The 26,268-nt window shown below is 44.7% G+C and overlaps 1 protein-coding gene across 1 annotated transcript in view; it reads right to left on the bottom strand.

Moving 5' to 3' along the window:
* RBL2 (RB transcriptional corepressor like 2) overlaps positions 1 to 26,268 on the bottom strand; it is a 177,348-nt gene that overhangs the window by 108,076 nt on the left and 43,004 nt on the right. Inside the window, exons 6-11 of the mRNA XM_033942896.1 lie at positions 22,406 to 22,566; positions 22,232 to 22,296; positions 19,885 to 20,071; positions 16,702 to 16,868; positions 11,057 to 11,166; positions 42 to 145 (exon numbers count right to left, since the gene is read on the bottom strand). Of these exons, the coding sequence (XP_033798787.1) occupies positions 42 to 145; positions 11,057 to 11,166; positions 16,702 to 16,868; positions 19,885 to 20,071; positions 22,232 to 22,296; positions 22,406 to 22,566 (794 nt within the window). The remainder of the gene's footprint in view (positions 1 to 41; positions 146 to 11,056; positions 11,167 to 16,701; positions 16,869 to 19,884; positions 20,072 to 22,231; positions 22,297 to 22,405; positions 22,567 to 26,268) is intronic.

Raw genomic sequence — 26,268 nt, 5'->3', positions numbered from 1 at the left:
GTGCAAACATAGTAATTAATGCATTTTTTAAAGCTACTTACAGATAAGTCTATGCCTCCTAAATGTTTCCTCTCTTGCTCAATGATAGAATCCAACACCTTGTAGTAAAGAATCTCCGCAAGACGAAAATATTTGCTAGCAATATCTGAGAGATGTTACAGAAATAAATACACATTAGAAAACAGTTTTATTAAACAAACTTTGGTCAATGCTTGGATTATTACTCAGCACGATTAATGCAATGCTTTATATGCAGAATTGCTTAAATATCAGCTGCAAAATTGCAGTTAACTCAAAATATTGCTACAAGAGTGATTGCAGGTACAAAATAACGTTTCTACAGTTTTATGGGAACTTAATTAGCTACATATAGAACAAAAGGATCGATTTTACTATTTCAATTTTAGTCTAAGATTTTACAAGGATTGGCTCCAGACACACTAGTGGCTTGTATCAAGGATTATACTTATCTCAAAAGAGTTTGTTGGAAAGATCAGAGGGTATAACTGAATAAAATGCAGAAGCATGTCTTCTCCTTTATGGGCTCTGTTTTGTGGAATAAATTTACTAATATGGATATTACTGATGTCCTATATTTTCATAAACACTATAAGGCCTGATTATTTCAGTCAGTCTATGGAATATGATTTGTTATGTATTATTTCCTCATACTTGCATGGAATTATGTTTTAGTATAAATCATGTTTTATTGGCACATCATCAGTAAATACACAAGACAACACGACCATACAACAAGGTCGCGAACATCAAATGTACCATCAAACACATTTTCACCCCAACCAAAGGATCCCCCCAAACCCCACCCACTCCAAATCCCAAACCCCCACCCCAACCCAAACCCACACCATGAGACCCAATCCATACCCAAAAAAAAAAAAAAAAAAAAAAAACCCCCCCAGCAAGAAAGGATTATGCTGAGCAAGCTGTTTGCTTATGCCGCTCAGCACAGATCAAACAAAACAAGAGAACCAATTCCCATCCTCCCACCCACAATGTGTACTCCCACCCTACCCCCTGAACTCCACATACGTCCAACCACTCATACCCACCTTTCACACTCTCCCAAACATCCACCCACCAACCCGGGGAAAACAGCTGAGAGCATAAGGTATCAACAACAGAGTGAATTCAAGACCAGACTTCTGGCCCTAGGGGAAAGCGAGGAAATGTAGGGGTCCCAGGTCTGCAGGAAAAGCTTCGACCGCCGGACAGATAATCGAGCATGGCGCTGCTCCAAGAGCATCAAATTATGAAAACGATTCCTCCAAGCCCAGTAAGCAGGCGCTATGTCTTGCGTCCAAACGCTAAGAATGATCTTCTTTCCTATAACAGCACCCTTCCGGATCAGCAACCGATGTCTCCGAGCAGGCACTCGCAAAGATTCATATCTATCTAAAAGCAAGCCTACCGGAGACATCGGAATAGCGTGACCAACCAGCCGCTCCAAAAAGCGGAGTATGGCTCTCCAAAAGACTTTCACTCGAGGGCATCCCCAAAATGCATGAAAAAAGGAGTTGCAACCCAGTGTACACTTAGGGCAGATTGGAGAAGAAATGCCCCCAACCTTGTGGACCCGCTCTTGGGAAAAATACGCCCTATACACCACTCGAAATTGGCATTCCCTCAGTTCTGCACTAATAGAAATAGAAGAGATACGACCAATAAGGGAAGGAAAGTTCAAGGACTCACCAGGTATGCCCAGATCTCTACCCCAGCAGCTCTCCAGAGCCGTATAAGACTTCTGAGGAGTAAGCCGCCGCAAAGCCCCATGCAACGCAGACACCGTCAAGCCACAAGCATAAAATTGGGCAAAAAATAGACGAAATTGGTTACCCAATCGAAACCGTAAGCCCGGGCGCGCCAAGGATCCCACATAATGATGAATTTGCCGGTACGCAAACAGACCTCCCACACCCAAAGAATGAAGCATGGGAAAATCTCCCCAAGGTCTCATCGCCCCATCCTCATCCAATAAATGCTCAAGAAGAAGAAACCCCTCTCCAGTCCATCGCACAAAGACCGAGTTATCACAGCCAGGCAGAAACTGCGGATTCCCCCGTATAGACAACTGATCCGAAACTTGATGGTCCCCCCCCAGTAACCCTACCAATGCCTTCCAAGAAAAACGCCACGACCTAAGGATGAAACTAGATCGGAACGCGGGAGGCAAGAGGCGAACAGGTAACTGAGACAGCGAAAACAAGTGCCAAGGAGAGAAAAGAGCATGTTCAAAGTCCCGAAAAAGATAGTCATCACTCTGTAAGCACCAGTCTCCCAAAAATCGCAACAAGCAAGCCAGATTATAGAGGCCAATATCCGGGAGCCCCACTCCACCGATCCCTCCCGAGCCGAACAGATAAGAGATCGATATCTGAGACTTCTTGCCTTGCCAGAGGAATCGGGTCAGCTGCCTATGAAGCCGTTGAAGATCGCTACGACGCAGACAAAGAGGCAGCAACTGGAGTACATACAACCAGCGGGGAAAAATAACCATCTTATACAACTGACCCCTACCATAAAAAGAGAGAGGTAGAGACATCCACTTTGCAAAACAACCCTCCGTAGCGGCCAACAAAACATCTACATTAGCACGATATAACCGTCCCACACTGCTCGTGAGCTGCACTCCCAAATATTTGAATACGCCATCCGCCCACCGTAAAGGAAACTGCCCCGGCCACTCCAAGCGCACCGCCTCGGCCGTAGCTAATGCCAAAGATTTATCATAATTCAATTGGAAGCCCGAAAAATCGCCATACTCCGTAAAAAGCGACATAAGAGCAGGAAAGGATTCCCACGGGGAGGTCAAATGAACCAACAAATCGTCTGCAAATGCCGAAATCTTAAACTCTCGGCCGCCAAGAGAAACACCCCGAACCGCCGGATTAGCAGAGATTTCGCGAATTAAGGGATCCAAGGTGAGCACGAAAAGAAGAGGAGACAAGGGGCAACCCTGTCTAGTACCCCGCTGAATTGGAAACACCGCCGAAGAAACTCCATTAACCAGCACCCTGGCCAGCGGATCATGATATAACGCAGCCACCGCATCACTAAAGAAACCTCCCATACCATAATGTTGAAGAGTACAAAACAAAAAATCCCACAAAACCCTATCAAAGGCCTTATGGGCATCAAAACTGACCAGCAAAGAAGAAACCTGCTCCCGCTCCACCCACTCCAGCGAAGCCAATATAGTACGTAAATTGCGAGTGGACGACCGACCTTTGACGAACCCAACTTGAGGCTCCGCCACCAGTGAGGGCAAAATACCCGCCAACCGGTTGGCCAACAATTTAGCAAAGAATTTAGCTTCAGCATTCAACAGGGATATGGGGCGATACGAGGAGGCCTTTAATGGGTCCTTGCCGGGCTTAAGCAGAACCACAATCTGAGCAACCCGAAGAGAAGGCGGAAGAGCCCCCTCGCGTACCGCAGTGTTAAACACATCAACCAGAACTGGGGCCACGTCCGCAAGTAGAAGTCTATAGAATTCACTGCGAAAGCCATCGGGCCCCGCCGCCTTCTGCAGCGGAGAACTACCAAGAACCAGCGATAGCTCTTCAACTGTAAAAGGAGCTTGCAAACGTGCATTCTGAGCTTCTGTCACCACCGGATGAGAGACCTGATCCAAATAAAGATCACCCGCCAACGAAGAAACCGATGGAGCAGCATACAACTCCTGGAAATAATGGTGAAACACCGCCGCCATATCCTCATCTTTGTGGACCAAACCACCATCTGCCCGGCGGAGATGGAGAATTGGGGAAAACCCCTTAGCACGTCGAATCAAATTTGCCAGAAGCTTACCGCTCTTATTAGCATGCAAATACAGTTGAAATTTATAGTATGTCAAAGACTTCATAGCCCGATCATGTAATAGTTCCCGCAACGACAACTGCGAAGCCAATAATAACGCTCTATTGATTCCGGTGGGGTGAGCCCCATAGCGTCGACGATCATCCTGAACCTGGCGCTCCAGCCGGAGCACCTGACGGTCGCGCCTTTTTTTCTTTCGGCTAGAGTAAGCAATGATCTCACCCCGCAACACCACTTTAGCAGCCTCCCAGTAAAGAAATGAGTCACCCCTATGAGACGCATTGTGAAAAGCATAGTCCTTCCATTTATCTACCAGGAAAGCATGAAACTCCTGATCAGAATAGAGCGAGAGAGGAAACCGCCAATGAAAGCCCCCAGGGGTATCTCCAGGAAACTCTAAAATAAGAACAATCATAGCATGATCCGAAACATCATATCCCCCAATCTCCGCCGAGCTCACCTGCGAAAACAGGGAATCCGTGAGCAACCAATAATCAATACGGGACTGCGTTGCATGGGCACTAGATGTATGAGTGTAGTCGCGGTCTCCAGGATGTAACACCCGCCACACATCAATCAAAGACATAGAAGAGGCAAACAAGGGAAGGCCTCTATTCGGGGCATACCTGTCGTGAGGAAGGGGATTAGATTTGTCAATAGTGGGATCAAAAGCTTGATTAAAATCCCCACCCAACACCACTGGAAGGTCCTGATGAAGAAGTCTGGTAAGGGAACGCATAAAGGACCCATCCCAAGTGTTAGGAGCATATATATTACACAAGAGCAAATCCTGCCTATTAAGTGTCACTTTAGCTACCAGATAACGCCCCTGCGGGTCAGACCATACCTTATGGGTAGTCAAATGCAGACCCTTACGACATAAAATGACCACCTCCGCCTTCCGGTGCAGACCCGAAGACTCCAAGATCTCACCAACCCACCACCGGCAGAGTTTAGCATGTTCCGCAGAAGAGAGGTGGGTCTCCTGCAAAAATGCTATATCCACCTTTTGTCGATTCAATGCACTAAGAATTTTTTGGCGTTTAACAGGAGATGTGATACCATGGACATTCCAGGAGATAAACTTAATTACCATGAGTAGGAAAAGCTAAGATAAAAAGAAAGATAGCTGAATAGACTACCGGGGGAACCGTCCCAGCCAGCGGCTCCTTCCCAGAGCAAAAAGTCACCCATAGTCCAAAAAAAAACACAAACACAGCCAAACACCAATACCCCGGGTCACACAACCACCTCCAGTCACACCCAAACACACCCTTCCAAACATTCCACACATACAAACCCCCCTCCCAAGCCCAGCCCCCAACCACCCAGCAGCCCTCCCCCCCCCCCAACAACCTCCCAAACTCCAACCCCCAAATTCTCATGCACAGATCTGGGAGAAACCCAGATACCAATCACGCTGAAAAGCCCTCCCGAGCCCACCCCCCAACCTCCATAGAAACTAAACACAAACCCACGAAGAAGAAGTACTGGAAATTAGACTAAAGACATATCTCAACAAATAAAACAAGAATGCACAAGTACTGCGGAGGAACAGGCAGTTATGCGGGGAAACTTTCCCAATATAAGTCGCAAAGAAGACAACATATCAGTAAATAAAATAAAATAATCCCCCTTATGCTGAGAGAAAACAAAACGAGAATTATGTCAAAAGCAGATGGTGGCACCATGGCAGAAAAGCACGCCATCCCCCACGGAGGAATAGCGCCCTATAATCCAATACACAGGCAAACAAGAACAGCAGGAACAAAACCAAAGGGCTGGAGTCCTCGGACATGGGTCAGGCAGAGAAAATGGCAGCAGCTCCCTAATCTCCAGCACCACCGCCCCACCGACAGTCCATGGCAAAGTCCAAGGCAGCTTGCTAGCAGCAGCAAAACAGCAAGAGAGCCAGCCCAGTACAGTCCAGAAACCAGAAACTAGGAAACAGAGGACGATCAGGGGCTAGGCGCCGCTCCCGCCAGACGTTGCACATAAGCCAAGGCATCAGCCGCAGAGTCAAAAAAGTGAGAGCGACCCTCATGTTGAACTTTGAGGCGTGCAGGATAGAGAAGCGCGAACTGGATACGCCGCTCATGGAGTTGACGACAGACAGCAGCAAACTCCTTTCTCCGGGCAGCCAATTGAACCGAGAAGTCCTGGAAGCACAAAATCTTCTGATTTTCATAGGTGAGGGGGCCTTTCGCCCGAATAGCCCGCAGGATCTCCACCTTGTGGGCATAATTCAACACCTTGAAGATTACCACCCTCGGACGGGTAGCATCTTGGCGGCGAACTCCCAGACGGTGCGCTCTTTCAATCCGCAGGGGCCCCGCAGTCGAAGGAAGCTGAAGAGACTGCACCAGCCAGGATTCCAGAAAGGAGTGCAGCTGCCCATCCAACACCGACTCGGGAACGCCAACAAGTCGCAAATTGCTGCGCCTGGAGCGATTCTCCAGATCCTCCACCTTAAGCTCCAGCTGGCGAATTTTGGAGTCCGCCGCTGTCTGAGCCTCCCTAGACTGCCCGGCCGAGTCCTCCAAATCAGATACCCTTTGTTGAAAAGAGCCAAACTCCGCTCTAATATGGCTCACAGAAGCATCCAAGCCATCCAGTTTGTCGGAGAGCTTTTGAAGCTGAGAGGTAAGGGTGTCCTGTATCGCTGCTCGCACCTCCGTTATAACATCCGCCACCCACTCAGACCGTGGGGAAGAGGGAGACACGAGGGCCGGCTCCGCCATCTTGAGATCTGCAGCCCGAGGCTTCTCCCGCTCCTTGCGGGTCACTTTTGCAGCCATAGTGCCCCAAACCGAGTGTAAAACGCTGCCGGGACTTCCCCTCCGAAACCGGAAGTCGGGGAGAGCAGACTGCGCCGATAGCAACGCCGGCCGAGATCGAAGAAACAAGCGGGCCCGGGAGCTCTTCTCACGCACGTCGGCTCACCGAGACGGCATCACGTGATCCTGGAATTATGTTTTAATGCAAACCATTTTGCAGCTTTTTGAAGAAATGATATATGAAAAACAAAATACTGGTAACATAAAAGTCCTAAAAGTTGCTGTTAAGGAATTAACAGATGTGTCAGAATGAATGCAGCTAATGTTTTCCCAGTTATTAATGTTTACAATTACTGTAAGCATATCAAAATTACAGTACTGCCATTCAATAAATCTCCATGTCATATATATTTTGATTAATTATCTTCACAAAATGCTTTTTAATGAGAAGCTGGATTTTCAGATATGCTTCTGACGGGTATTATTTGCACCATTTTGGACTGCAGAAACAATCAATCCACTTTGTCTTTATCCATGGTTATTGTTCTATGATTTTTAATGTATTAATTTATTATGATTTATTAATTTTATATTTTCATAATAAAAGCAACTTATCTGATCAGTTCTCAATTTTGTCAGTTGGGGATTAAATCCAATATATTTTGCTTGCTGGCTGCATCAAAGATGTTCCCTGCAAATTAAAAACATTTTTCAAACTATTAACATTGCATCCTTCCATGTTTTCAAATATAATCATATACAGTATTATTTACTTTCAATAATAGCCTCTCAAAATAAAATACATATAACACCCTTTTTGCCCTTACCTAAATATTGTCCCCTACCGTTCCATCCTGAGCCTACCCCTCATTGTCAAAATCGCAGTAGTGTCATTTTGTTTCTCTAAATTTAAACCCAACAGAGCTACTGTCATTAATTTAAATATCCATTGCTGTTCTCTCCAAATTAAGGAGCTTTTCCTGATTACTACCCTTCCACCCCACTTTTACTTGATCATTTATTCTTCATTTCATATCATTCACTGAATGTTTCTGCTCCAGCCAGTGATTCACCAGCGAAACTTGTGGCAATCCTAGATTTGTGCTCATTCAGTCAAATATGAACTGGACTAGGAAATCATGGGAAAGGAACACTTTGTTGAAATATCATAATTTCATCTTTATTCTTTAAAATATAACCTACCGGTGAGCCAATTTCATTGGGCAAGATGTTTATGTTCAAATATAGAATACTTTAAGGAATAATTGGTCAAATAGCAACAGCAGTTCTTGAAAAGGGGTTATCTGAGATTAGTGATATGGTTAAAAAGGACAAAATATGCCTAAAGGCAGCTGCTGATTCAAAAAAGAATACGAGAAGAAGTTAGTTTGTGTATTGCCATATTGGGGTTCTTTTATTAAGGTGTGCTAATCGATTTAGTGCACACTAAATGCTAAGGCAGGGGTGTTGAACCTGCGGGCCACATGCGGCCCTGTGAGGGATTTCGTGCAGCCCCGGTGTTTACCTTCTTGCCGGCTCCCTTCTCCATCTTGCTGCAGTGTTTGCTCCTGCAGCTGACCTGGAAGCGTTCCCTCCGATGTCGTATAGCCCAGATAAGTGCTGCTAAAGACTTTTCCCTGTGCACTTTTCAGTGAAGTAAAATAGTTTTCCTGTCAGTTTTCAGTCTTGAAATGAACTGTGAGGTTTCTTAAATATTAATGAATTGTGAGGTCTTTTAAGGATTAAGTATTTAAAATAATTGAGTCTAACATAAATTAGTAGTAATCAATTTATACATGTTTTAAACAGATTACATAATTGAAGAAAGAATAAATTAGTTGTTTGAATTAAGGTAGGGAGGATGGGTTCAAGTCGGTGATGTAAGCAGGAGTAAGAGAAAATAATTTTCTTTCTCTTTGAAAAAACCCTGAATGGATGTAACTCCATAATCTGAGGCTTGTTCCTGTTTATATAATAACAAAAGAAAAATTACCTGCAGTGTCATTTTGACTTACATCAGTGGTTTGTTTATGTTGTATTTAACTGATAGGTAACCACCAGGTTCTCTTTAATTTATAGGTAATTATATGCCCATGTGAATTGATTTATGTTGGATGGAGCACAAGACCAGTACACATTTGACTGAATGATCACAAATCTAGGATTGCCACAAAAAATACACAGACCTTATTGGTGCATTACTGGCTGGAGCAGAAACATTCAGTGAATGATATGAAAGGAGAATAACTGATCAAGGAAAAGCTGAGTAGGAGGGTGGTAATCCGGAAAAGCTCCTTAATTGGCTGAGTGGGAGGGTAGTGATCCTGAAAAGCTCTTTAATTTGAAAGAAGAGCAATGGAGTTTTAAATTAAAGACAGGAGCTCCGATGGGTTTAAATTTAGAGATTAAATGGGTGATGCTTGTATGAGGAAATTACATCACTGGATCCTGTAATGTTGGTGGAAATACAATGAAACAAGACACTGCTGCCGCCATCTTGACAATGAGGAGTAGGTTCAGGATGGAACGGCAGGACAATGTGTAGGTAAGGGCAAAAAAGGGTATTAGAGGTTTTTTTTTATTTTGAGAGGCTGTAATTGATAGTAAATAACATACGATTATATTTAAAAACATGGAAGGATGCAATGAAGATTAAAAATTTTTTAATCTGCAGGGGACATCCCAATACAGCCAGCAGGCAAAACATGTTGGATTTTGTTCCCAGCTGACAAAATTGAGAACTGATCAGCTAAGTTGTTTTTATTATGGATAAAGACAAAGTGGATTGATGATGACTGATTCTGCAGGCCTGAATGGTGCAAATAATTCCAATCAGAAGCACTTCTGAAAATCCAGCTTCTCATTAACTAAATAGTATTTTGTGACGATATTTCAAATAATTATGTGTGACAGAGATTTATTGAATAGTAGTGCTGTTTAAATATTTAAATATTAAGAGTTTTATTGCTAATATTGTGGACTATCAAAATTACAGTGACACAAAGGGGATCTGTAACATTATCTTCATAAGCCCCAAAACATATGTTTGTGTAAATTTGGAAATTTTCAGAGACTTTAAGTGATTTTAAGGTAAAAGAAAACAGTTTCTGAGGGATAAAGAAATTTTCAGGAATCACTTAAAATCCTGCAAGCACCATCATTAAAAACTACGCTATTAAATTTATTTTTATTTTATTTATTCATTAGTTTATTTAGTCCGTCCTCCCAAAGGAGCCCACAATGGGTCACAAGGGTACATTCACAGTATAAACAGGATAAACTTTGGTGGGAAATAGACTTGGTGGACATAGGGGTATAAATTTCAGCTTTTACAGTATAACATATAGATTTGGAAATACAGATTTAGTGGACATAGGATGTTTTAAAATTGCAGCATTTTCCAAGTAGATAGAGTGATTTATATTACATCATTTCCGTATGGACATAGCCTAACATAAAGGTAAAATTGCTTTGCAGGTTTGTGCATTGTTGAAAATATGGTGGGTTTTTGATCCGGTGGGTATCAGTGATAAGTTTTACTGGGAATGAGGATTGTTTTTTTAGAATATAGTACATTTGATATTGTTTGGAGTGATTGGTAGATCAGGTGATGCTTGGGGTGGTTACAGGTTTTGGTTAGAGTCCGTTTGGTGTATTAGGCAATGTTTTTGAGATCCGTCAGTCAGGGGTGCAGACGTAAGCTATGGAGTTGGGTTTGTAAAGAGGAAGGTTTTCACAGCCTTCCTGAAGTTCCATAGACTGTTTAATGATCTGATAGATGGGGGGGATGATGTGCCATAATCTGGGTATGAAATGTGAATAAGAGCGTTTCCGGGCTGTTTCAGACATGGAAGGACTAGCCGTTTTTCTGCTTGGGATCTCAGTGATCAGTTTGGGACATAAATTTCTAGTTTTGATGCTATTTAGCTTGGTGCCATTTTGTGGAATGTCTTGAAGGCTAGAACCAGGGCTTTAAAGGCACATTGTTTTAGGATAGGCAGTCAGTGCATGGATATTAGTGCAGGGGTGACGTGGTTGTGAAAGCCCAGGTTTTTCATGAATCGGATTGCAGCGCTTTGCATGCCTTAGAGATGGGAGATGGTGCGTTGCAGTAATCTAAGCAGGATAAAACAAATGCATATAGTAGCTGGAAAAAAACGTTCTCTGAAAAGTAAGCACGGATGCACTTTAGCTGGCATAGGTAATAGAAACATGAAGACACTAATTTTGATACATGATCTGAGAGCAACAGGTTTGAGTTGAGAATCACTCCCAGGCTATGGATGTTGTATTTGGCTGTAAGGGTGTCATTTCCCCAGGAAAGGGATGGGCAGGAGTATGTGCAGGAATCCTTGTGTATCCATAGACGTTCGGTTTTTGACACATTGAGCACACCAAAGACCTGCATGTTATCATATTTTATACAAACTAATAAACCTAACCTTTGGCATGACTACTGTATTCTCCATCAATGTTTGTATGTTGACAAAATGTTTCATACATTTCTTTCAACCTGTTAGAAATTGATTGAGAAGGATCCCTGGAACACATCCTGCCAATATAAAAATACAACATCTCGTTACACATTAAGAATCTATTTCATCTTGGTGCAAGTTTTCTGCTCAGATTTCCTTGTAAATGTATAGTGAAATTGTCTAATGTTTCACATATGTTTTACCCCTCTCAATAGTATTTCTTTTTAGATTTTAGGAAGACTCACTGCACAATGAACCAGGCAATTAATGGCCGAATTACAGTACAGTTAAGCAATTAGGCTTGATAGACTAGTTTGTGATCTACATACTTTTGCGACTTTTTCTTCTTTTTCCCAATTCTTTCCGAGATCTCTGGTATTTCTTTGGTCCTCACTCCTTTTCTATTTTTTTTTTTTTGCTTGGTTGACTCTTTATGGCAATTCTGAATGTGAAACTTTGTTCTGATTTTTTTTTTTAATAAGTTAATATGTCTTGTTTATTATTTTGAAATTCAAATTTAAGAAATAAAAAAAATGCTAGATACCTGGAATACAAAAAACCAAAAGGACAATATGTGACAGTGCAAGTGCAAAGTGATGCATGTGAGAAAGAGGAACCCAAACTATAGTAATGTTATACACGGTTCCAAGTTAGGAGTCACTGCCCAGTAAAATGATCTAGGTGCCATTGTTGAGGATAGATTGAAACCCTCAGCTTAATCTGTGGTAGCGGCTAAGAAAGCAAATACCATGTTAGGAAATATTATAATGCCCTTGTTTCGCTCTATGGTATGGCAGCACCTCGAATACTGTATGCAATTCTGGTCGCTGTATTTCAGAATTACAAAAAGGTACAGAGATGATAAAAGGGATGGGACGACTTCCCTAAGAGGAAAGGCCAAAGTGGCTAGGTCTCTTCAGCTTGGAGAAGAGATGGCTCAGAGGTGATATGATAGAAGTCTATAAAATACTGAGTGGAATGGAAAGGGTACTCTCATTGTAGCTTTCAAAGAGGAATAGGTATAATGTGTATGTTACACACAGAGAGTCTATTCAGACACACCTAATAAAAACATAAGAGCACCAAAGAAGGAAATATCACCAACTGTGCTTTATCCCAGGACAAGCAGGCAGCATATTCTCTACATGTGGGAGACCTCCAAGCTAACTAGAATGGGATGGAGGGAGAGTTGGCAATTTAGGAGAACAGATTCTGCAAAACGGACTGGCCAAAATGGCCATCACGCCTGGAGAAAGTATCCAGACAGTAGTGCCAGGTAAACGTATGAACCGAGGACCAAGTGGCAGCCTTACAGAATTCCTCAAGTGAAGTCGAGCGGAGGAAAGCAAAAGATGCCGCCATCGCTCTGACCTTGTGGCCAGTGACTCGACTCGGGAGGCAGAGACCAGCCTGAGCGCAACAAAAAGAGATACATGCGGCCAACCAGTTAGAAATGATCCGCTTAGAAACAGAATGACCCAAGTGATTAGGATCGAAAGAGATGAACAGCTGGGGAGCAGTACGAAGAGGAGCAGTGCACTTCAAGTAAAAGGCCAGCACACGCTTACAATTAAGAGAATGCAGAGCCACCTCTCCAGGGTGAGAATGGGGTTTCGGAAAAAACACAGGGAGAACAATGGATTGGTTGATGTGAAACTCAGAAACAACCTTAGGCAAGAACTTAGGATGGGTACGGAGCACCACCTTATCATGATGGAAGACAGTGAAAGGAGGGTCCGCTACCAAGGCTTGAAGCTCACCGACCCGACGGGCAGAAGTGAGAGCAATAAGAAACACAATCTTCAAAGTAAGATACTTCAAGTGAGCCTGCGATAGCGGCTCAAACGGGGGTTTCATTAATTGAGCAAGGACCACGTTAAGATCCCAAACCACAGGAGGAAGTTTAAGGGGCGGATGAACGTGGAAAAGGCCTTTCATGAATCGGGAAACCACAGGATGAACAGAGATAGGCTTCCTGTCAATCGGCTGGTGAAAAGCAGCAATTGCACTAAGATGGATTCGAACCGAAGAGGACTTGAGTCCAGCGCCAGACAAGTGTAACAGATAATCCAGGACAGCAGATAAGGAGGCAGACAGTGGCTCCTGCTGTCGAGTAGCACACCAGGAAGAGAAACGGGTCCACTTCTGATGGTAACATTGGCGAGTGGATTCCTTCCGAGATGCTCCCAGGACGTCCAGCACAGGCTGTGAGAACGGGAACGAGGGCATTAAGTCTTGAGGAACTAAGCCGTTAAGTGTTCCAGTGGTCTGGGGGAATCTCCTCGACTGCCCGAAGGCAAAGAAGGGCCTGAGCATCCTCCAAAAGGAGAGGCAACTGAGACCGAGCAGAAGGAAACTCTCTTGGAGGCAGGTCTGGGGGTACGTGACTGAAGTGAAGGGAGTACCCGTCCTGGATGATGGAAAGCACCCAACTGTCAGTGGTAAGACCTTCCCACTGGGCTTAGAAATGATGGAGATGACCCCCGATGGGGAGGGGGGGAAGGCTCCATGAGGAAGGGAGCCCGAAGGCTCGGACTGGAATTATCAAAAAACGGCCCAGGGTTCGCCGAAGACGGCGGCTGGGCCTTAGTTTGACGTGGCTGCTGTTGTTGAGTCCACTTCGGGGTAGGCCGGGAGAACGCAGGAGTAGATTTCTGCGGATACCTCCGGAGAGGAATTTTGTATTGCTGAGCCGTGGGGGCCTTCGGTTTAAGTTTCACCAGAGAGTCAAAGGACCGTTCGTGGTCCGAAAGGCGCTTGGTGGCCACTTTGATAGATTCATCAAAGAGCTCATGACCCACACATGGGAGATTGGCAAGAAGATCCTGTAGATTCGGATCCACATCCAAAAGACGAAGCCAAGCGAGGCGATGCATGGCGACCACAAAGGCCGTGACCCTCGAGGACAACTCGAATGTGTTGTAGGCCGCCTGGAACATATAGAGGCGGAGCTGGGAGAGGGTCTCCTCTAGGAGGCGAAACTCCCGACACCGAGACTCTGGAACGTCCTCCCGGAACGTGTCCACACAGAACCGGAGGAAGGACGTGAAGAGAAAGTTATAGTTGAGGACACGATTCGCCATCATTTAGTTTTGGTAAAGACGACGACCAAACTTGTCCATTGTACGGCCCTCTCAGCCTGGATGGACGGCAGCGTAAACCTTAGAGGAGTTGGACTTCTTCAAGGAAGACTCAACCATCAAGGACTGATGAGAAAGCTGAGAACTCTAAAACCCCTTAACCGGGATCGTCCGGTAACGGAACTCCAACTTGGAGGGAATGGCCGTGCCGCATAGGGGGGTCTCAAGGTTCCGGAGAAAGGTTTGCTGGAGAACCTGGTGCCAAGGCAAGCGTAACGCCTCATGGGGCAGATCAACACCCATCTCCTCCAGATATTCCTGGGTATAACGGGACTCAGACTGTAGGTCCAGTTTCAAGGCTCTACCCATGTCAGAGATGAAACGAGTAAAGGAGGAGTGTCGAGAAGAAGACTCATCCTCCTGAGGAGACCCCGAGCGAGATCTGGGGGCAGCCGAGAAAGAGGGGGAAATTTCCCTCGAATAGTAAGCCGGGGCCTCGGAGTCCCGCGAATGGGAGACTGAAGAGGCCCTACTAAAGTGTCTGGGGGGCTTGGAGGAACGACCCCGTGCAAGGTGGGCTGGGGAAGATCCGGGGTCTGAGGAAGTAACTGGTGACGTTTCGGGGAAGACTGGGTAAAGGAGAAGTCCTCTACTGGTTTCGAAGAAGGCCCCTTAGAGGCTGGTAGCTGCCTTGATGGGGAGGACAACCCCGAGTCCAACTCGAGGACAAGCGTGTATCTAGAAGATTTTGCGGGCAGAGACCTGCCCCAAAGGGGCAGAGAAGCCCGGGCTTCTTAGGAGGGGCAAACCTCGACAAAGTAGCGGGGGAAAAACAACCCCCTGGTCTGGAACCCCGAAAAGTTACAGGTGACTCGGGGGATGAAGAATCACTCGAGGGAACCCGGTGAGTTTTGCGGGCAGGGCCTCGAGAAACGAGGGGACGCTCAGGCTGGTCAGACCGAGACTGGGTTGAGACTTCGAAGTCAGGACCAGTTGGCTCACCACCGAGGAAAGCTGCATGGTAAGAATAGCCTTAAGCATGTCCTCGAACATAGACACCGAGACCAAAGGTGGTTGGGTCTTAGGTGCAGGCGTGCGCTCCTTCGGGGGCGACCTCGAGGAAGATTATTCCCTACGTGAGGAGGCACGCTTAGAGTGATGTCTCGAAGATGCCGACGAGGGGGCACTGGCATGAGACTCGGAGGTAGGCTTCTTTGCCGGCACACCTGAGGAGGAAAGAGGAGACTTACCCGAGGCCGGAGTAACAGGAGGGGCCGAGGCTGGAGCCTTCAAGGCTGACGGGGACTTTGAGGCCGAGGACTTCAAGGCCGAAGAGTCCAACGAGGGCGCCGAGGACTTCAAGGCTGAAGCGCCCAATGAGGGCGCCAAGGCTGAGCTCGAGGCCTGTCCCGCAGGATCCATGGGACCAAAGAGTTGGAGAATCTTGGCCACCCTCCGACGAAGAGCCCGCGGTTGCAAAGTCACACAATGGGGGCATGACTCAGTGCGGTGCTCTGCACCCAGGCACTCCACACATCAACGATGAGGGTTGGTGATGGAGATAACCCGGTTGTACTTAGTACAGTTTTTAAACCTGGAACGAGACCGGGACATAAGAAAAAAGATGGCCGCGGCCCCGCGAGGCCAGGTGGCCAGAGTAAGACCGGGAACACGATCAAAAAGGTACAAACCGAAAAACAAAGAAAAAGACGAAAAAAACCATAGACACGAGCACAGTGACTCAAAAGAAACTTACCAAACAAGCCGTGGTGCAAGAGGGACAATGATATTGCGTGAAGCAAGGGAGCAGTGCTTCTGGCTCCGCGGAAAACAGAGAACTGAGGACCCGCTGAGGAGACGCATGCCCTAGACTGGGCGGGAGGGGCTCGCGTGCATGTGCGGGCCAATCGCAAGTTTGAAGGTCTTCAAGCAAGTCTGCTTGCGAAAATGTCTGCTAGGGGGCTCCGTCGGTGATGTCACCCATATGTAGAGAATATGCTGCCTGCTTGTCCTGGGATAAGACAATTTAACACATTTATTTGCTACATGAATAATCCCAGGGCAATTCAAACAATACCCAGAACATGACAATACAACAATTTTAAATTACTTAGCTGAATGCTAGACGTTACGAACTTAGCTATTGGGACCGCATCTAGCACCCAGCTAAGTAATTTAAAACTGTCATACTATCATGGTGTTGTTTTAATTGCTCTGGGATTATTTTTTTGAGAAGTGTTTTATCAAATATTAACAATTATACACATATTAATATTTATAAAAATATACAAAGAGAGTTAAAGATGTAGCATGGACTCTGGACATTATTTGCTTGTAGGCAAATTTCCATGAGTTATTCTGAGTTCCTGTATACTGAAACTCTCACATATATATACAGTACATATAAATTCTAATTTGGGGGGGGAGGGTATTTTCACAAACGAGGTTCTTTTTTGAGGCAAGTCTGGCCCATAAACAATGCACATTGCCATACAGTAATAAGTAGGTATACTTACTAATGTCATCACTAACCTCAGTATTTGCACAAGGTTTTCACTAGGTGCATTCTTAAGTCCTGTCAACATGGTATGAAGTCGGCTCACATTGTGTGTTGCTGTGGAAACAGGGGTCACATAGGGATTATCCTCTTTAATGTACTTTTGCCCAGTAAGTGGAGTTGAAATTCGAAGTGTTTTGAACTTGGAAAAAAAACACGAACAAATTTTTTGGTTACTAATGCTTATGCCTTTTATGCCCCAGTAAGTTTCCTTAAAGATCCTTTAAATCTCAATCAAATTGCGGTATATAAATTTTTAAATAAATAAATAATAAATTCTGTTTTCTTACTTTACTGCACAATGAACCTGGATGCCACAAATGTATGCTCTCTTCATTTCATAGCAAGAAACTAGAGAACGATGTGCCACTATTTAAAGCTAATAAAATGAATGAAAGCTTCTTAGATTTTTCATTTGTATAGCTGTTGTATCAGCATGGACACCCTTACCAGGAACAACACTCCAAGGGTACTATACAACTATTATCACTTTGGCAATAAGCAGGGCCCCAAATGTCTTATTAATCTCCTTTATTATCATTCATAAATGTAGTGTCTTACTTAGTTAATAAATCCATATTTATATAGAGGGAAAGGGGAGAGGCGATTGGATTTGATATACAGTTAAACCCTCTGTTTGCAAGTATTTTGCAAGACGAGCAAAACACTCTCGCAAATCTTGCCTCGCAAACCGAGCTTTGACTTGATATGCAAACCCCCACCCCCGAGAACTGGCATCGCCTCCCCACCCCCTCAAACCCTTACCGCGATCGGGCACTGGCACGCAGCACCAACCCACAGGACGTGCCATTGCCGAAAGAGCCTGCCGACTGCCCTCTGCTGGGTTTTGAGCATCTGCGCATGCTCAAGGCCTTCTGGCTCCCACTCTCTCTGAGATTCTAATCTCAGAGAGAGCAGGAGCCAGAAGGCTTTAAGCATGTGCAGATACTCAAGGCCCAGCAGAGATGACTGGCAGGCTCTTTCGACTCCGGCATGTCCTGTAGGTTGGTGCTGCGTGCCAGATCACGGTAAGGGTTTGGGCGGGCGGGCAATGCTGGTTCTCAGGGGTGGGGTGGAAGCATGCCAGTGGCCTTGGAGGGGGGGGGGTGTCTTTTTGGGATGTGGAACAAATTGCCCGTGTTTCCATTAACTCCTATGGGGAAAGTTGCTTTGATATATGAGCACTTTGGTTTATGAGCATGGTTCTGGAACAAATTATGCTCGCAAACCAAGGTTCCACTGTATTGTACAACCTTTCTATGGTTACAATCAAAGTGGTTTATATATTATATACACAGGTATTTATTTTGTACTTTGGGTAATGGAGGGTTAAATTACTTGCCCAGAGTCGCAAGGAGCTAGAGTGAGAATCAAACCCAGTTCCCCTCCTTCTCAAGTCACTGCACTAACCAATAGGCTACTCCTCTACTCCTTAATGACAAGATAGTCCAGCAAATGACAAGATGGTTCAGATAGGCTGGAGTGGGCTTCGATAGCAACTTCAGAAGTTGGAATCCAAGGACAGTGTCGGGTGGACTTCTATGGTCTACGTTAGAGAGTTGCGCGGGGACAGAAATCCCACCCGTCCCCGCCAAAGTCTCACCCGTCCCCGTGAGGAATCCCACCCATCCCCACCCGTCCCCGTGAGGAATCCCTCCGTCCCCACCCGTCCCCGCGAGGAATCCCCTCCGTTCCCGCCCGTCCCCGTGAAGAATCCCCTCCGTCCCCGCCCGTCCCTTTAAACTTCAGAAATAATTATTTCATTTAATTATGCTACTGAATTAAAGGCTCTGGTAGAAACCCATTTACAAATAAACAAAAATAATTTATTAATTTGGAAATATTAATTGGGAAGAATACATACTTTGTAAACGGGTTTCTACCAGAGCCTCTTTTGTTTATAAATTTTTATCAACACAACTAATATACTACTTTATCCTGAAGCAAAAAAAAAAAAAAAAAGAAATAGAATTCTTTTCCTACCTTTGTTGCCTGGTTTCTGCTTTCCTCATGTTCTCATTCAGTTCCTTCCATCCACTGTCTCTCTTCCTTCTGCGTCTTCCATTTGCTCTGTTACTGTGCCTCTCCCTTTCTCCCCCCTTCCAAATTGGTCTGGCACCCATCTTCTTCCCTCTGCTTCCCCCATAGTCTGGCATCTCTGTCTTCTACCCTGCTAGCGTCTTCTCCCCACTCTCTCTTCCCCATTTCCTTTCAGCGTCCTTCTCCCCCCCATCTTCCCCATGTCCTTTCAGTGTCCTTCTCCCCCCTCTGTCTTCCCCATGTCCTTTCAGTGTCCTTCTCCCCCTCTGTCTTCCCCATGTCCTTTCAGCGTCCTTCTCCCTCTCTGTCTTCCACAAATGCTTTCAGTGTCTTCCCCCCTCCCCTTTCAGCGTCCTTCTCCACCCCTTTGTCTTCCCCAGTGCTTTCAGCGTCCTTCTCCCCCCTCCTTCTCTCCCGCCCCCGGGTGCAGCACAGCCGGCCAGGTCCCCTTACTTTTGTGGCGCTTTCCTGACCGACCGACCGACAACAGCCCCGGTCTGACAAACCTCCCTGCCCTTAACCGCGAATCTAAATTTCCTTCTTACAGCTGCTGTATATATATAACTGATTTCTTACAACCTTAGAGAGAATGCCCAAGAGTTTGTCACTTAAATTACAATCTTAAATAACTGAAATCTCAAAGCTCCGCCGCTAGGTGCATATTCCAATTTTCATGCCACCTTTAATTCAATGTCCCCCCAAAAAAGACCCGTAGTAAAAACTCCCTATACAGGAGAAAAAAAAAATCTGTGTCCAAAACATCCCATACAAAACCCAAAGCACAGTTTCATGGAGCATGCTCTCCCTAATTAAGTTTTTAAATCTTAAATATATTATACGAGTTCTAAGAAAAAATACTATGCACAGATACTTATTTGAAGACATACCATGCCACTTAGCTTCTCTATGTGGGCTAAAAACACTTCTCAACTATTGAAAAAGCAATCTTCATTGATAAAGTTCCACATGAGCTTGATCCGCAATCCATATTCAAAATGTTTCAAGTTCAAACTGCATCTCTTCCCCCCCTCAACACATCACTATTTTTCATAAGTGCCACATATGTCAGAGATACAGCAGAGGACTTGCAAAACCCAGAGTCCAACTTCTATACTCACTCTGTCATAGTGCTGCTGCAGACTGTATCTCACTTGTACTCGTTCAGCTGTGTCCATTGCTGAAACATTGCTTAGGCACTTTGTAAGAGTTCCAATCTCCTCATCTGCATCATCCCCAAGAAATATCCTTTCATCTAAATTTCCAACAGATAAGATATACTCCTCGTAAGCCTTGTTGATAGCTTTGCTATAAAAACAGAAACAAAAGATTTTAAGTAAACCCCTCCCTCTGTAGAACATCATATAAACTTCCACAAAAGATTAAGTCATTACTTCCATGTCTTTTTTAGGCACAAACTTTACCTAGTATGTGTTTTATTTTTTAAGGAAGAAACTTACAAACTTTGAATCTTAGATTCAAGACACAATGTGAGACCTACCAAATATAAAATTCTAAATACATTGGTTTAAAAAAATTGAAATCATGCTAATTACCTTAATATCTTCCCACTGCCTAACAATTTTAATGTTCCCTAAAGATGTCATGGCTTAAAATCAATAACTTACAAGCCTTTGGGCTCCTTTTACAAAGGTGCGCTAGGGCCTTAACACACGGAATAGCACGCGCTAAAATGTTGCATGCGCTAGCTGTTACCGCTTCCTTTTGAGCAGGCGGTAGATTTTTCGCTAGCGTGCGCTAATCCAGTGCAGTAAAACCCATAGCACACCTTCGTAAAAGGAGCCCTTTGTGTTTCTTTCAAATCACCCAAAGTAAGCACTTTAGTTGCTGATACTCAAACTCTATAGATCAAAGTTTACCTGTATAATTTTATTTTAAAACCTTTAATCTAACTATTTGTATAAGAAATATTTGTATAAGAAATGCTTATGTCAGAGTGAATTGTTTCAAACTACTTAAGCAATACTCTTGGATTTCTTTCCCTATATAATTTCATATTTAAAAATTTGCAATTTTAGCTCAATTATTATTAGTTTCAATTCAGTTTTCTTGTGTCTTCTCATAGGATTTCAGTCATGGTAGTTCTTATTGCATTCTCATGTTCCAATATCATATCATAGATGAAATCTACACAGCAGACTCTTGATTTTTATTCATTTTTTTTTCCTGCTGGCTGAAATTTTCTTTCCAGACTTAGGCCCTGATTCTGAAAAGTGCCGTCCCGATTTTAGGCAGCTGTAGGCGTCCTACAGCTGTCTAATCAACCAATTGGGATGCACGTTTTTTAAAAAAATGCTCCCCAGGCAGGCCGCCTATATTGAAGGCGCCTCCGGGAGCCTAGGGAGGGCTGCAAGACGCCTAAGCTCGCCTAAGGGCCTTAGGCGAACCTAGGCAGCCCTACGCGTCTCCCTAGTAGAGGAAGAGACGCTTAAAATGTAGGCCAGCAAAATGCTGGTCTACATTGTAAGTAGACGCGGCCGCAATACTTATCGCGGCAAGAGATCTCCCTGCTCCAATAAGTATAGCGGCTGCGGCTGCCTGTCCCATCACCGGCAGGAGGATGCCCAACTCCTCCTGCTGGAACCCCGAACCCCCCCTCCCCTCCAAACTCGTAATCGCCGGCAGGAGGATGCCCAACTCCTCCTGCCGGAAAGCCGGACCCCCTCCGGATCCCCCATGCTAACGCCCCCCCACAACTAACCTTTAAATGTTGGTTGGCTGGACGGGTCTTGCTGCCGTCCAGCCGACAGGCCCGCCTCGTGGAAATGAGACGGGCCCGCCCCTTCCCGGCCCATCTCCGCTAAATCTAAGGCCTGATTGGCCAGGCTCTAGAAACCTGAACCAATCAGGCCTTAGGCATAGCGGGTCCGCTCCTCCCTACTAATCCTAAGCAAGTCTGCTTGCGAAAACGTCTGCTAGGGGGCTGCCTGTCCCATCACCGGCAGGAGGATGCCCAACTCCTCCTGCCGGAACCCCGAACCCCCCCCCCCCCCAAACTCGTAATTGCCGGCAGGAGGATGCCCAACTCCTCCTGCCGGAAAGCCGGACCCCCTCCGGACCCCCCATGCTAACGCCCCCCCCACAACTAACCTTTAAATGTTGGTTGGCTGGACGGGTCTTGCTGCCGTCCAGCCGACAGGCCCGCCTCGTGGAAATGAGACGGGCCCGCCCCTTCCCAGCCCATCTCCGCTAAATCTAAGGCCTGATTGGCCAGGCTCTAGAAACCTGAACCAATCAGGCCTTAGGCATAGCGGGTCCGCCCCTCCCTACTAATCCTAAGCAAGTCTGCTTGCGAAAACGTCTGCTAGGGGGCTCCGTCGGTGACATCACCCACATGTAGAGAATATGCTGCCTGCTTGTCCTGGGATAATGCAGCTTATAAGATTTTTATTTTATTTAATTTCACTTTCTGAAACAGCTAAAGGAAGAAATATACAAAAAACTTACAAACTGTCTCCAAAGCTCCCTGGATCAAGAAAGCCAGTGAGATTTTCCTCTTTCCCTTTCAGAAGCTATAAGAGAAGTAAAAACCTGATCAGAAACAAACTAACTTGCAGCCTCTTAAACATAACTCAGACTTGATAGAAACATACAAGAAATCTTCAAGTCTACAAGTCAAACCTTTTTGTCAAAAAGTTTCCTAATATATGGCTTCCAGAAGTGTTCTTTAATGCCCTTGGCCTCTAGGAGTACACCATCATGCAAACTGCAGAGCTTTTCAATGATGCAGGGAGGATCCGAGCATGTCCTAGAATCTTTAATATTAAATTCTTCAGGAACACCTGCAATTAAATTTTTTAAAAAAGTTTTAAAGGCGGCACCTCAAGTTACAAATCAACATATGCTTAAAGTAAAGGCCCAGTCAATAACAGCATGTCTCAAGTGTACCTATTAGGAGATTCATCTCTCTAATAATGCTGCTGTAGAGCTTAGTGAATGAATGCATGGTAGAAAATTCCATATTTATTGCTATTTTTGAAACATCAGTACAGTGGTACCTTGAATTACTAGCATACTCCGTTCCAGGAGCATGCTCGTAATCCAAAATGCTCGTTTATCAAAGCGAGTTTCCCCATAGGAAATAATGGAAACTCGCTTTGATACGTTCCCCCCCCCCCCCCACCGAGGCCAGCAGCGCTGCTCCCACTCCCACGAGAACCAGCATTGCTCCCCCCCGAAGGCCCCGCGATCCGACACCCTCCCCCACGCGATCCGGCATCCCTCGCTGCCATCGGGCACCCCCCTCACCGCCATCGGGCACCCCCCCTCGCCGCAACCTGAAGTCCCCCAGAGCCCTCTTCTTACTTTAATGTAGCAACGGCATGTCGGCCTCCTCTTCTGTGCTGGCCTTGAGCATGTGCGCATGCTCAAGGCCTGCGAGTTCACGTTCTCTCCGAGAATCTCGGAGAAGAGGAAGCCGACATGCCGGTGTCGACAGCTCAGAATAGGAGGCCGACATGCCGGTGCTACATTAAAGTAAGAAGAGGGCTCTGGGGGACTTCAGGTTGCCGGATCACGGGGGGTGGCGCTCACAAATCGAGGCGCGCTTGGTTTCCGAGGCGCTGATTTTGCGAATGTTTTGCTCGTCTTGCAAAACACTCGCAAACCGGTGCACTCGTAAACCGAGGTACCACTGTACTTAGGAAACTGTCAACACGAAAAAGTCCAACTTGAAGTGGAAAAAGCAAAGATACTTACCTATAGCAAGTGTTCTTTGAGGACATGAGGCATAAATTATCCCATGTGGGTGATGTCATCCTTGAAACACGATATGGACACTACCAAATACAACTGTCACTTTACATTTTTGGCAGTGCCCATACTGCGTATGAGCCAGTGCCTTCATGCAAGAAGATGGCTCGTGGGACCATCAGTTCAGTAAAAACACTAAGAAGCCATCTAGGAGTGATGAGTGAGTTGTGAGAATATTATGTCTGCTTGTCCTTGGAGAAAGCAAATATTCTCCGAGGACAGCAGAAAAAATAATAAAATTACAGACTTTTGACTTGTTTTTGCAGAATCAATCATACACCCAGACAAATCAAAAACTCAAGAAAAATCATAAATAATAAATACAAAAAATGTGGAGAAAACCAGACCTCATATACAGACCATCGGGACTACACTGTACCCTAAGTGGTCTGAATCATCATGGGTCTGAAAAAAACTCCACACATCAATAGGGTACAAATCTTTCATGTATGGAAAACTTTCAGTTTCAATGTAGTTGCAGACTGGATAAATAAAAATAAACTGCAAGAAACTTCAAAAACAAAACTACAGCTGGGAAACACACAGTTCATTTTAAAAGAGAGCTGTTTTCAATACAGGTTAGAAGGCGTGAAAAACTTATCTGAGTCGGTGGCACTATGTTGCGTCAATCTTAGCATGCCACAAGCTGATTAGTCCAAACAGCAAGTACTACTGTTTTGCAGATTTCACTGCTACATCAGGGGAAAAAATTGGAATTCTTTACAGCAAAAAGAGTATCCAAACGACTTCTACACTGCTAAACAGGAAGCCAGGTAGAACGGATATGGGCGCTCCGAGGACAGCTGGCGTAATATTTTCACAACTCACCTATCACCCCTATTTGGCTTCTTAGTGTTTTTACTGAACTGATGGTCCCACAAGGCAACATCAAGCATGAAGGCACCAGAACGCGCACAGTATAGGCACTGCCAAAAAATTTAAATTGACAGTTGCACCAGGTTTCATGGATGACATCACCCACATGTGAGAATATACTGTATGCCTTTTGTACTCAGAGAATACTTCTTGCAGGTAAGTATCTTTGCTTTCTCCATTGACAAGCAGGCATAATATTCACACATCGGGCTCCCAACCTGCCAGAATCTTGGCTCTGGGCAAGGATTATGGATATATAAACATGAGCCTAGTGAAACCCATGTTGGTTGGAGGGAAAGTTGACACTCTACAGAACTAATTGTCCAAACAGACTGTCTTTTCTGGAGTTTTGTTCCAAATAGTATTGAGAAGTAAAGGTATGGATTGAGGACCAAGTGGCCGCTTTGCAATGTCCTCAATGGATGTAGAGCAGAAATGAGCTAACAAAGCAGCCATAGCTTGGACACTGTGGGCTGTTATATGGCTCTGCAGCATCAGCCAGCCTGAGTATATGCGAAGGAGATACAGTCTGCAAGGCAGATGGAGATGGTTCTCTTGGAAATGTTAGGGTGAAAAGCCACAAAGAGCTGCAATGATCATATATGAGGTTTAGTGCATTGCGGATAGTATTACAGAGCAAATTTGCAGTCCAGGTTGCAGAGCTGCCTCTTCAGGATGCAAATGCGGCTTTGGAAAGAAAACAGGGAGTACTATGGATTTGTTGAGGTGAAATTCTGAGATGACCTTGGGTAGGAATTTTGAATGAGTATAAAGTACTACTCTGTTGAGGTAGAACCTTGTGTAGGGAGAATTCAACATGAGCCTGAAGTTCAAGCAAACGGTATGCAGACGCAAGGACAATGAGGAAAACGACTTTCCAAGTGCGAAGTTTGAGAGAGCAAGAGTAAGCGGCTCAAAGGAAGACCTCATAAGAGCAGATAGTACCATGTTAAGATCTCAAGAGGAGGCTTGATAGGTGTTTTCATGTGGAATTTGTCAATTAGGGCTGTCCAGAAAAACCTAAAACAGTATTTTAATAAATGAACCTTCTGCTATATTTTTGGTATAAAATTTATTTTTATCATTATTTGATGACAAGAGAATGTTTTTGTGGTTGTAACACTGCATTAGTGGGGTTCTAAGGAATTCAACCTTACTTGCTGTAATAAGCAAGTGTTATTTATGTAATTTATTGTTCTTTTTCAATAAAATACACTCAACGTAAAATATCGTTTAATCAATGCTGATTGTGAAAACATAAAAGTTATAGCTATAAAACCAAAAAATTTGCTCCATTAAGCAAAAATAGTAAATTTTAAGAAAAACTGAGCTTTATGTAATCAGTGGCTTTGAGGGACCCCATGATGAACTTTAAATTTTTTTTAAAAATTATTTTCTGAAAAACTTCAATTTGCATAGTTTATCCGACTTTAGGTTTTTCTGGACAACCTCCATCCATGAAATGAGCTACCAGGTGATGAACAGATAGAAGTTTCTTGTCCAACAGAGAATGAAATGCACTGATAGCACCGAGATATACTCAAACTGAACTGGGTTTTAGAACAGAGTTGGAGAAGTGAAGAAGGTAGTCCAGTATAGATAGGACATGTGACTGGTTCCAAAGAATACAATGCACACCAGGAAGAAAATCTGCCCTATTTGAAGAGAGCACTAAGAGTAAGGTTTTCTAGATGCTTCGATAACAGCTAATTATGGCTATGAGGATCATGGTGCCTCAATCTCAGAGAAGTTTGAGTAGAGTTTTCCACAATTATATTACATTAGTGATTTCTATTCCATTACCTTGCGGTTCAAGGCAGATTACATAAGGAGTTATCTGGACATTTCCCGTGGTA

Source organism: Geotrypetes seraphini, chromosome 4 (genome assembly GCF_902459505.1).
Source record: "Geotrypetes seraphini chromosome 4, aGeoSer1.1, whole genome shotgun sequence".
In the NCBI taxonomy this organism is placed as follows: domain Eukaryota; kingdom Metazoa; phylum Chordata; class Amphibia; order Gymnophiona; family Dermophiidae; genus Geotrypetes; species Geotrypetes seraphini.
This window is presented reverse-complemented; position numbering and strand designations above follow the sequence as displayed.